Source organism: Kogia breviceps, chromosome 9, assembly GCF_026419965.1.
Source record: "Kogia breviceps isolate mKogBre1 chromosome 9, mKogBre1 haplotype 1, whole genome shotgun sequence".
Classification (NCBI taxonomy): Eukaryota; Metazoa; Chordata; class Mammalia; order Artiodactyla; family Physeteridae; genus Kogia; species Kogia breviceps.
Window position 1 is genome coordinate 95,839,125 of NC_081318.1, and position 12,159 is coordinate 95,851,283.

At 45.4% G+C, this 12,159-nt stretch overlaps 1 protein-coding gene across 5 annotated transcripts in view; it reads right to left on the reverse strand.

The window, feature by feature from the left end:
- PUS7 (pseudouridine synthase 7) overlaps positions 1-12,159 on the reverse strand; it is a 109,138-nt gene that overhangs the window by 50,396 nt on the left and 46,583 nt on the right. For 2 of the 5 annotated variants that reach the window (XR_010842282.1, XM_067042819.1), the window contains exon 1: positions 8,147-8,360. The exons of 1 other annotated variant lie outside the window; for it this stretch is intronic. Coding sequence is in view for 2 of the 4 variants with exons in the window: in XM_067042819.1 (XP_066898920.1) it covers positions 8,147-8,273 (127 nt within the window). In the remaining 2 variants the exon portion in view is untranslated. Of the gene's footprint in view, positions 1-8,146; positions 8,398-12,159 lie in introns of those variants that run through there. 2 more of the 5 variants (XR_010842283.1, XM_059074524.2) reach the window with 2 other exon arrangements.

Below are 12,159 nucleotides of genomic sequence, written 5' to 3' on the forward strand. Positions count from 1 at the left end.
AAAGTGAAAGGCTACAAAAAAAAGAAGGGGGGGAGTAGAGAAAAATGTCAGTAAAAACAATTTCCTTTGAAAGACAAAAAAAAAAAAAAAAAAAAAAGGAAGAAACCAAGGAACGGGAACTGAAGGACTGCAACTAGTTACACAAAATTATCTCTAATCCAAGTAAGAAAGCACTTATTCTTATGTGTTCTAAGCAAGGTATACTCAAAGAGAATGCTAGTTTATGAGATGCTGACGGTGTTTCATTCTCATTTTATATCAACAAAACTGCCCTCGGAGCCTGCACACCAGTGACGGAGGCAGGCAAGGCCCAGGGCTTCCTTGAGACATGGGAACACACAGAAGACCTCAGGGGGCATTGGCGTGAGGGTGTCTGAGAAGACCTCTTCTTAATGGAAGACTAGACGTGAACACCCGAGTCAAGCATTCGGGAACGAATAAGAGAGAGGCTGTGCAAAAAGCGGGAGGAAGGTGGTACAGCACGTGCAGAGGCATGGGAGAGCACGGAGCGCTGGAGGAACCCCACTGGGCTCACCACGCATCAGAAGGGTAAAACACACACACACAGAGAACGTACACTTAAAGCTGGGGAGCTGGCGGAAGCCACACCAAGCTGAACAGAGAGAATTACATCCGAAAAAACAAATTGTCACCTGATTCATAAGTCAGAGAGATTTCGTGGTATCCCTTCAAAGAGAAAAACTAGGGTTAGGCTGGGAGATTAGGTAAGACGGCAACTGAGGTAAGAAATTAGTACAACCTGATCTAAGGCTGAGGCAAAGGTGACAGAAAGGAGGGGTGGATTCAGGGACATTTAAGAGGTGGTGCGGACAGGACTGGGTGACAAATGTGAGAGGAAAGAGGAAATACTACAGGATGACTCAGGTTTTCCGTCTTGGGGAATTGAGAGGATAAGGGGACCTCTTCCTGACATGGAGACCCTAGGAAGAGGCATGGGGGTAGGAGAGATATAAGCACACGTACAGTCCTGTGGTGTTGCTGGCACCTGGGGGACATCCCATGGCCACTTATTACACTGTGTCACACATATTCTTACCCCCAAACCCACAATGGCTCCCCGATGCCCCAATGGCGGTGTGGACCTCAACCAGGGGCTGGACATGTCCTGTGAGCAGGTGATGCGGAACCACGGGCTTCGGAGGGAGCATCACTGCGTAAGTGCCTGCTCGAGGCCAAGAAGGCGGCGTCACCCACAGAGAAGCCGCAGGTGGTGAAGAAGCACCTGCGCAACGTGATCATCCTGCCCGAGATGGTGGGCATCTACAATGGCAAGACCTTCAACCAGGTAGAAATCAGCCTGAGATGATCGGCCACGACCCAGGCGAGTTCTCAATCACCTACAGTCCAGCACTGGGGCCACCCGCTCCTCCCAGTTCATCCCCCTCAAGTAGCCTGCTGGCCACTAAAGACACAGACACCTCTAGAAAAAAACAAAAGCAAAACCCCTCACAACGTTCCCAGCTGGCATGACAGGATCTACCAGCAGAGCCCGACACCCTTCTTGAGGTGAGAAGAGGAGAGCACGGCCCATAACAGCCACATAGCAGCTGGGCTCAGACTTCACGGTTCTGCAGGACGTCTACCTCCTTCCCAGGACGCAGAGAACTCATCAGCCTCCCTCTCAACAACGTGACGGCCGTAAGCCTCGATGGAAACACCAGTTACTTCCTCTGCTCCATGCTTCTGCTTCGGCACCATCCATCATCCAGCACCACGTGCCACTATCCCCCACACAGGCCTCCGACGACTGAGGCCCAGCCCGCACAGGTGCCCACTCCCAGCCTGACCATTCACGAGCTCTCTCTTGTGGGAGGTCCTCCACACCTGTCTCAGCCCTGGGCTCCCTTGTCCTTTGAGACTCATCTGAAGACCACGAGCCCTGACTCCCATGCCTTCCTCTCCGTTAAGTCCATGTCTTCCCATTTTACCTCCCTTCATCTGCACTACCCATGTGGGCACCCAGATACCATGCTTTCCCTCACCACTTTCTAGCTGTGTAACTGGTCTGAGTAAATTACTTAACCTCTCCAAGCCTCTGTTCTTCAGCTGTAAAATGGGAATGATATGTGCTTCACGGGACTGTCGTGAAGATTAAATGAGACCACAAACACAGACTGGCTGGCCACAGTAGGAACTAAGTAAATGCCAGTCCCCTGTCCTCCCTCAAGAGGTCTGCAGATTCTTTGAGGACAGTAATTCTTTTGTACCTGCCGGAGAATCCAGAGAGGTATAACAAGCATCTATAGATATTCTGAAGAATTCTTGAAACAGGTGCTGAAACTGTTCCCCATCTACAGATATCAAAGACCTACTTAGGAGCAATTCCCTAATGAAATACTGGACCTGGGCAATGACATCCATGGCCACTAACATCACAAAAAATAGACAACCAGACACTGCAGGCCCCTGAAAGGACATGCTGTTATCTATGAAGTTCTTACTGATTGAAACTCTACACGGACAGAAGACATTAAACACCACCACACAGAAGCAATCAGCAAAAGTGTGAATGTGGGAAACTCAACAAGGACCAAGACAGTCCTTCAACTAATAAACAGCAAGACAAAAAAGAGGAAAGGGTAACGTACAGATAAACCTACAAAGAAATGCAATGGGTGGATCCTTCTTTGAATCCGGGTTTAAACAAATCAACTGTTAAAGTATTTATGAGACGATCAGGTATACTGAAACAGTGAGGATATTTGAAGACATTAAGATAGCATGGGGCTTCCCTGGTGGCACAGTGGTTAAGAATCCGCCTGCCAATGCAGGGGACACGGGTTCGAGCCCTGGTCCGGGAAGATTCCACATGCCGCGGAGCAACTAAGCCCATGTGCCACAACTACTGAGCCTGTGCTCTAGAGCCTGTGCTCCGCAACAAGAGAAGCCACCAGAATGAGAAGCCCACGCACCGCAACGAAGAATAGCCCCTGCTCTCCACAACTAGAGAAAGCCCACGCACAGCAACGGAGACCCAATGCAGCCAAAAATAAATTAAAAAATAAATTAATTAAAAAACAAACAAAAAAAAGTATCTTCATTAAAAGATAGCATGGTCAACTTTTTAAGGTACAATAATATCATTGCAGTTATACTTAAAAGTAGAATCTTTGGGCTTCCCTGGTGGCGCAGTGGTTGAGAGTCTGCCTGCTCATGCAGGGGACGCGGGTTCGTGCCCCGGTCCGGGAAGATCCCACATGCCGCGGAGCGGCTGGGCCCGTGAGCCATGGCCGCTGAGCCTGCGCTCCACAACGGGAGAGGCCACAACAGTGAGAGGCCCGCGTACCGCAAAAAAAAAAAAAAAAAAAAGTAGAATCTTTGTTTTAGAGATACAGGATGAAATCTTTATGGTTGAAAAGATATGAAGTCTGGACTTTGTTTCAGAATAATTTACCAGTGATGAATGAAAGTGCAGTGGGGTATAGATTTAAAACAACACTGGCCATGAGTTGATAATTGTTGAAACAACAATGGGTGATGAGAATATGGGGAGGTCATCAAATCATTCTCTCTAGTTTGCAGGTTTGACATTTTTTATTATAAAAATAGAAGTTCAAGGTATAAAAAGGTACACTAATTATTCTATTCCCATCAAACCACCACTCTGTCCAGCTCTACTGCTCCCTCTCTCCCATCACCTGTTCTTCAAACACAGAGACCTGCAGTCCCAAGATACCACCTCTTCCATCTTCGTTTCTTCAAGAGCCCCAAACCTCAACAACTCTTAACTCCTAAGCCACACTCAACACTCTTGCTCACTAGCCCAGCTGCACGATCCTTGCTAAACCTCAACCAAGTACCAATCCTACTGTCTCCATCTGTGTTCCTGGCTGCTGCTGGAGAAAACATCGCCAGGTGAGGGGACTTCCTCCTGTGACAGCCCTCCATGCTGCCTGGCCATCCCTGGTCAGCAGGGACTTCTCCAAGTCCTGTGTGCCACTCACAAAGAAAACAGGGATCCTGAGACAGACACACATCCTTCCAGCACAATCACAAGACTCTTTATTATAACCATTCCCCTGCAAATGCACCCCTCTGAAGGGAATTCCAGACTCATTTTAACAGTCACTCACTCCTCATCCCTGCACTCCATCCCTCAGCAAATACTCACCACGCACCCCTGTACCAGGCGTTATTCCAGGTACTGCATGCAACACCCTAGCGAATCAAATAAACGCCCCGCCAGTGTGGAGCTTACATTCTGGTGGAAGATCTGGCTTCTATTCCGTGCTTTTGTCCTGCTTCTCGAGGTGCTCTTTTCCCCTCCTGCTCAACACGCTGCTTAAATTTGGGCTTTCCCAGGTTCCTTCCCCAGTCCTGTTCCCTTCTCATTCCCAAGTTTTCCAGCGAAGACGCATCTCCAACTCCCTGATTTACTCAGGGGTGGGGTCCAAGGCAATCATAACGACCGCTAAACAATGATAGTGTACAGGGAGCTCAATCAAGCCTCGCTTCAACCGTGTGACTTAGGCGTTATTATTATTCCCAGCTTAGCCACTAAAAAAGAGAGTATCTTGCTCTAGGTCATGCAGCCTAGAAAGAGGTAGAATCAAATATCAAATTCAACATGCCCCAAAGTGATCTCATCATTTCCCACCACAAATGCACTTCTCTTATTTATTTATTTTTTAAATTAATTAATTTTTTTTTGGCTGCATTGGGTCTCTGTTGCTGCACGCAGGCTTCCTTTAGTCGCGTGGAGCAGGGGCTACTCTTCGTTGCGGTGCGCGGGCTTCTCATTGCAGTGGCTTCTCTTGCTTCAGAGCACGCGATCTAGGCACGTGGGCTTCAGCAGTTGTGGCTCGCGGGCTCTAGAACACGGGCTCAGTAGTTGTGGCACACGGGCTTAGTTGCTCTGTGGCATGTGGGATCTTCCTAGACCAGGGATCGAACCTGTGTCCCGTGCATTGGCAGGCAGATTCTTAACCACTGTGCCACCAGGGAAGCCCTGCACTTCTTTTAAATTGCACCTGTTACTCAAGGAATGTTAGCAACAAACTACCAGTCACCTAAGCCAAAATATGGGCATCACCCCATCTCCTCACTCTCCCCTATGTGAATGAAATTCTAGAAGGTTTAGGACAGCATTGTTACACCTAACATCCCTGGAATGAGAATATTAGCAGATCGTGGATCTGAAGTATCAACCACTGGTTTCAACTCTTGCTTGGCAGTTTGGGCATATGACTTGGACCCTGATCTAGGTTTTGCCATCTACCAAGTGGGTCACCTCTCTTAAGTCTCAGTTCCTTTCTCTTTAGAGCTGAAAATGATGACTTGGTCAAAGGTCTGTACTAGCTGTTGCTATTCAACTGTTGGTCATTAATATTTATTATGGATGGTTTCCACCGCAGAACTGTATTGCTGAGTCTGGGGAAAAACAAATGTTCTTATGCTTCTTTTGTTCGCTGAGCTAATGATTAAACATGGCTTTCTCCTTCAGACACCATTTAATTTTAAGAGACCCTCAAAGCACTGCCAAGAGCACCAAATAAAAAGACCTTTAGTACCTTTTGGCAGTACTTTTCTTGATACTTGTGGACACTTGCCTGATCTCTTTTTCTTGTTACATTTAATTGTAGAGACAAGCTCATTAAACAAAAGTATACTTTCCATTTGTTTTAGCCAATGGCCCTAACACAGAGATTATTAAAGTATATATAGCACAAGTGATTATCAATCACTCAATATAAATTTTGGTAAGTTCTGTCTGTGGACCTAGAAGCTGAGAACATATTTGCTAGAACAGGTATGCAAACGTCTGTGCTAAGGGAGGCAGAACTCAAATCAGTGTTGTTTTCTTAAGCAGAAACTACAAAAAAGAGAAGACTGAAATGAAATATAATTTTTAAATGAGAGAGAGAGAGAATGAATCATGTGAACATCGAAGAGGCCAAGAAGAATTCAACCAGAAAAATAAAACAACCCTGAGTGCTCCCATTTGATTTCCCCAAGGAAATGAGCTTTGCATTCAGGATAATCTAAATATACATATGCAAGCCTTCTACCTCAAAGCTTTAAAAAAAAGGGGGGGGGATGGGGAGTAAAGGGACCAGCTTTATGAGTTTTCTAAATGGTACTAAAATTTAAAAAAAATTTTTAAGAAACATAATGCTGTACAAAAACACTATCCATGATTCTAATGAGAGCTTTTCAAATGTCAACTAAAATCTTTATAGACCAGAAGCTTGATGCTACAACTGGGAAGAGAATGAAATTTAATGAGACTTACCCATGAACTCAAAGTCCTACACAATTCTTTAGAGAGAATACTAAAGTAATAGGTTTTGTTTCTTTTACACTCCGAACGAGCCAAATGGGATTAGAAATATTACAATTTTAACAGTATTTAAAAGTATTTTTCATTAAGACATTAGATTCACCAATAAGCTTCCTCTACAATCCACAACAAAAATAAAGTTTAGCATTTTCAAAATTTTAATACAAGATTGACAGTCCCTTAACATTACTTCCTGCAAAATGAACATCTAAAAAACAGCCATAATAATCTTATCTGTACTTCAATACCCTCCACAACTTCCAGTTTTTAAATGCATCTATCCTCCATCCTCTGCAAACCATCAAGAATCCCTCCAGCTTTCACAATAAAGAGCACTCTCTTCAAGGCAGTGCACATACTACACTCTAATATGCGAAGTCATTAAGTCCCTTAGATTCGTTCATTTCACAAATATTTATTAAGCACCTCTTATGTGTCTGGCACTGTTCCAGGTACTGGGGAAAAGAGGAAAATTTCCTACTCCCATTAAGCTTACATATCAGAGAATAAAATAAAACAATCTACATATCAGAGAATAAAATAAAACAATATCAGAACATGCACGCATAAGAGCTACAAGTCAAGCAGAGTAAGGACAGTGAGAGTAAGAGGGGTTCTCTTTAGTGAAGTCTCTCTAAGGAAGTGCCTTGTGAGCAAAGACTTGAAGGAAGAACTAGACATGAAAAGATGTGTGTGTTCGGGCAGCAGGTACAGTGCCTGTAAAGAACCTGAGGCAGAAGCAAACTTATTCAACAGACCAGCTGAACTGTTATTTCTCTCTCCTACTTGGGGCCAAAAGCCACGTTTCATTAACAGCTAGTCTACTGTACCAGCTTCTATCAGTCAAAAGATACGTTCAAAAGGAGTTGTAAATTAATACACACGAACTGTTGGCTACTTTCCCTAATGACTGAACAACATCACTGCCTATCCAGTATGAGTGTACTGTCTGATTTTGGGCAGGTGCCTCGATTGCCAAGGCAAGGAGGTGCAAGGCAAGGATTGCCAAGGTGATGGGGCATGCCGGCTTCACAGATGATTAGAGACTTGAAACGAAAGCCCTTAGTAACCCTATATTTTCGTAATGAAAAAAAAAAGTGGTCGGACAACGGAACCAAATATTTGAAAGACTAAACTCTCCAAACCCTATTTCTTAGCAGGCGCTAATACCCAGGCAAGGAGGGTGTACTGTTAAACCTCTCGGTGCAGGGCTGGCGGTAACGACTCCGTGCGGATGGGTCAACACGCCCAGCAACACCTCCTCCATCCACTCATTAAACACTGACCGAGAAAAACTCCGGTTTGCTCCTACACTGGGAAACGTATACAAAACAAGCAGTCACCTGAGTGCCTGCTTGGCACGTAGTAGGTTCGCTGTTAGTAATGACAGATAAATAAGAGAACGAAAGCACGTGGGCTGGACCCGGTAGAAGCCTAGCTCAGCGGTGTACGGATGCTATAAAGGGCTTCGGGATAAAGGCGGGTTTTCTCTTCCGGGAGGAAGAAGAGTTTAGGGAGCCTCAGGGGCAAAGAAAGGGAGGAGTGGGACTGAGATCCTCGGGCTAACAGCGCCGCGGGGAGGAGGGAGGGCGCGGCGCCTGAGAGGACCCGCCGGGAGAGCTGGGGGCGGGGCTGGCACCGCCGAACGCAGAACCCTCCGGGCTCCAGCCACGCTCCCGCAGGCACGACCCGTAATGGAGGAGCCACGGGCGCGCCGCGGGCTCAGACCACAGCCGGGACGCCTTCCCAATCCACGCTGCCCCTCCGGGCGGGATTTTGGGCCGGGTAGTAGGGCCGAGGGCTGGCCGCAGAGCCCGGGCGGCTGTGGGGAGGTCGCACACTTACCCGGGGCCTGAGAGCGCGCGCGGAGCGCGGACTGGGCGACAAGGAGGCGGGCGCGCTGCTCCGGGCACAGGAGGGCGGCGGCGGCAAGGGCCACTCGGAAGAACCCGCCGCAAGGGCGGCCAGGCATAAGCAACGAGCTTGGCGGGCGCCTGGGCCCCGCCGCGCTCAGGCGGACTCACAGCGGCTGGCCTCGCACACGTGCGGCGCAACGACGCGCCGCTGCCGGCTGGCCCCTCCCCCGGGGCGGAGCACGCCCTCCGCCACCGGACACGCCTCCTCCACCCCCGCCCACCAACCTGTGGAGGAGGTCCCGCCCACTCCCTCCCACCCCTGCTCAGTGGCCCGCGGGAAGCCTCGTGCTTGCACCCTTCGGCCTTGCAACCTGCGAGGCTGGAGCTCACCGTGGTGCTTTGACTCCATGAGCTCTCAGGCGGTCGCACCTGGGCTTTGGCGGGGGATATATACCGAGAGGGAAACTGCTGTGTCATATGGTAATTACATTTTTAAATTTTTGACCAACCCCCATATAGTTTTCCATAGCAGCAGTAGACTTGTTTTTAAAATCTGGGTTTACATGTGGGAATCTGGTTAGCTGATCATAGGTAATTCGCTAAGACTGGCTGCGTTCTATGCTGCCTTCCGCTGATATTATTCACCTCAGTTTAGTACTTTGAGTAGTTTTCTGTCCCTAATGCATGTACAATCACATTTTCTTGAACTGTGGTTAATTCATAGGTTAATGTCCCAATGAGAGCAACTGCAAGTATTTTTACCACACTCACACAGTAGAAATTCAATTTAAACTTTTAATTTTCGTATACAGTTGGCCCTTGAACAATGCAGGGGTTAGGGCACCAACTCTGTCCAGTTGAAAATCCAAGTATAACTTTATAGTCAGCCCTTTGTATCTGCAGTTCCACATCCATGGATTCAACTAACTATGGGTGATATAGTACTGTAGTAAATATTTATTGAAAAAAATCTGTATAGATGGACCTGGGCAGTTCAAACTTGTATTGTTCAATGGTCAACTGTACTTTAAAAAGTACCTTCTCTGAGATTGTGGCCCAACTCCTCACAAGCACATATGGAGGAAAGAATGTTCACATTTCTTTGGACATTAACTGGGTCCATGGTCAAAACCTACCCTTTTTGCATTTCAGCCTAAACTTCCTTAGACAAGATCCAAGTAAAACATGCATTTTTGGCTTTTTTGTTTTCCAAAAAGACAGCTCTTTATTGGCCTTTATAGTTAAAATAACACAGGAGTGTTCAAAACTTCTTCCCCATTCCAACTCCCTCTAATAAACATTTGACAGTTTAATGTTCTCCTTGACTCTAAAATTACATCCTAACATGTATATTATGTATAATATTCAGGATCCTGCTTTTAACTCTACACCAGTACTATGGATTGCTAAGTGCCTAGCACACACAGTTTATCTCGTTTCATCCTTATTATTGTCTAGTAGTCTGTCCATCTTAGATGCCTCTTTCCATTCCCCAGCTAGTAGTTAATTGTTTTCTGTGCTCCCTCAGTCATTGCAAACATTTCCCTTGTTGAACTTACTGCAATCAATCTTAAATTAAACTTTATCTGTTTCCTTCACTGGCATATGAATTGTTCAGAGGCAGAAATTGGGGTTTAGAGCAATCTTTTTTCTCCTTTAATTTTATTTTTTATTTTTATCAGTTATGTATATCTGTGATTTACAGTCAAATAATTCTGTAGAAACCTTGTAAGTTTTGCAATGAAACAGAAGAGACTGTATCCCCACCCTGCCCCTTCCCTGCTTCCCTTTCCTCAAAGTCACTTCATCTTTCAACTGGTTATTTTGAATTTTTACCTTTATTTCTCTATGTAAAATGTTTGCATTGCTATTTCTTGATGTGTCACTTTTAGGCACTATCTGTTGACTTCACTTAATGGAAAATTAGGGTTTAGCTCTTCTTCTTTCCCCCAGCCCCACCACACTTCCCTTCCCTTTATCTGCCTAATATAGTTATATTGTACCTTTTTAAAAATATTTAATTATTTGTTTGTTTGTTTGCACCAGGTCTTAGTTGCGGCAGGCAGGCTTCTTAGTTGCAGCATGTGGACTCCTTAGTTGCGGCAATGCAAACTCTTAGTTGCAGCATGCATCTGGGATCTAATTCCCTGACCAGGGACTGAACCCAGGCCCCCTGCACTGGAAGCGCAGAGTCTTATCCACTGTGCTACAAGGGAAGTTCCCAGTTATACTGTACTTTTAAAAACAGATTTGTGTTTACTTCATTATAATTAGGTAAACATTACTCACATCTTGAGCAAAGTAATATACTATGATTACTTCTCTTCAATTTTTTGTTTTTCTTGCAGTAAATAATGATCTTATTTTTACTATTCATCACTAAGCCTTCTTAATGATTGTTTAAACCTCTCCCTCCAGAGATTCAGATAGATGAGAAGTTCTATCAGTCTCATCTTTCTGAAGGAGCCTCTTCTGGAGCCTTCTGACCTGCATCATCTACGTCTAGTGCACAGCTGTTGTCAGGGCTTCCCACTTTATTTTTCTCCTGTGTTGTGTCTTCTGTTTCCTATATCCCATGCATTCTTTTTCTTTGTTTAGCCCTCATTTTAGTGCAGTACATCTCCAGTACCTTCCTGAGGAAGGAGAAATAAATGAAAGGGAAATTTTTTGAGCTCTTGAATGTCTGCACCTTTATTCTTTTTTTTGGGTCTTCGCTGCTGTGGCTACTCTTCGTTGTGGTATGAGGACTTCTCATTGCGGTGGCTTCTCTTGTTGCAGAGCACGGGCTCTAGGCCTGCGGGCTTCAGTAGTTGTGGCGCACGTGCTTAGTTGTTCTGCGGCGCATGGGATCTTCCCGGACCAGGGCTTGAACCCATGTCCTCTGGATTGGTCAGGCGGATTCTTAACCATTGCGCCACCAGGGAAGCCCCCACACCTTTATTCTGTATCCACACTTGATTGGTAGTTTACTAGTCACGTACAGAATTTCAATTTGAAATAAATTTTCTTTGGAAATTTAATAGACCTGTTCCCATGTCTTCTAGCTTTCTTTGTGACCGTTGAGAAATTGAAAGATACGCTGATTCTTGATCCTTTCTAAATGATCTCTTTTTCTCTCTGGAAGGCTAGGATTGTCTTTTTGCCCCCGGTGTGGTGCATTCTCACAATGATGAGCCTTGGGATGAGTCATGTTGTGAGTTGACATGAGTCATTGTGCCTGGCACTCAGTGGGACCTCTTCAAGCTGGAAATTCACGGCCGGCCTTTACTTTGGGGAAATTTTCTGAATTGTTTTGTTGGTGATAACTCCTTCCCTAATTCCGGTTGTTGTTTTACAATTCTTATTTTTTGTATTTTGAACCCCCTGTAGTGGTCCTCTAATTTTTTTTTTCTTTCATATTTTGCACTTTTGTCCTTTTGCTTTTTTTTCCCCTAGGATACTTCCCAACATTTATCTTCCAACTTTTTATTGAATTCTCATTTCTACTATCATATTTTTTTGTCTCTGAATGCTCCTTTTAAAATAGTAGCCTGTTACTGTTTTATGGTTGCAATGGTGTCACACATCTCAGGGTATAAATAAATAAAGTTTTCTCCTCATTGAATGGTTTCTGTTTTCTCTAAGGGCTGCTTTTTTTCCCTTCCCCTGTTTGTTTCCATCTCCGTGATACCACCTTCCATGTTTGTTTTTGAGGGTTGTCAAACCCCTAGGTCCTCTACTTAACTCTTGCTGACACAACTAATTCTCCTCCCTGGCAAAGGACAGGCTTTTTTGGTCTCTGCACTGGTTGAAATGTATGTTAGCCGCAGAGTCCTTTTCCTCCTTTCAGGTCCCAGAGTGTTTACAACCAGATCTGCACCCTCCAGGTAGGAAGTTGGAGGGTCACCTCTAGTTGAATTTGATCTGCCTTAAAAGAAAGCCAAAGATAAAGACACTGGAAATTCCGCAACCAAACTGTCCAACCAAATTACATTAAAGCTAGTCAACACGCCTCCTCACACT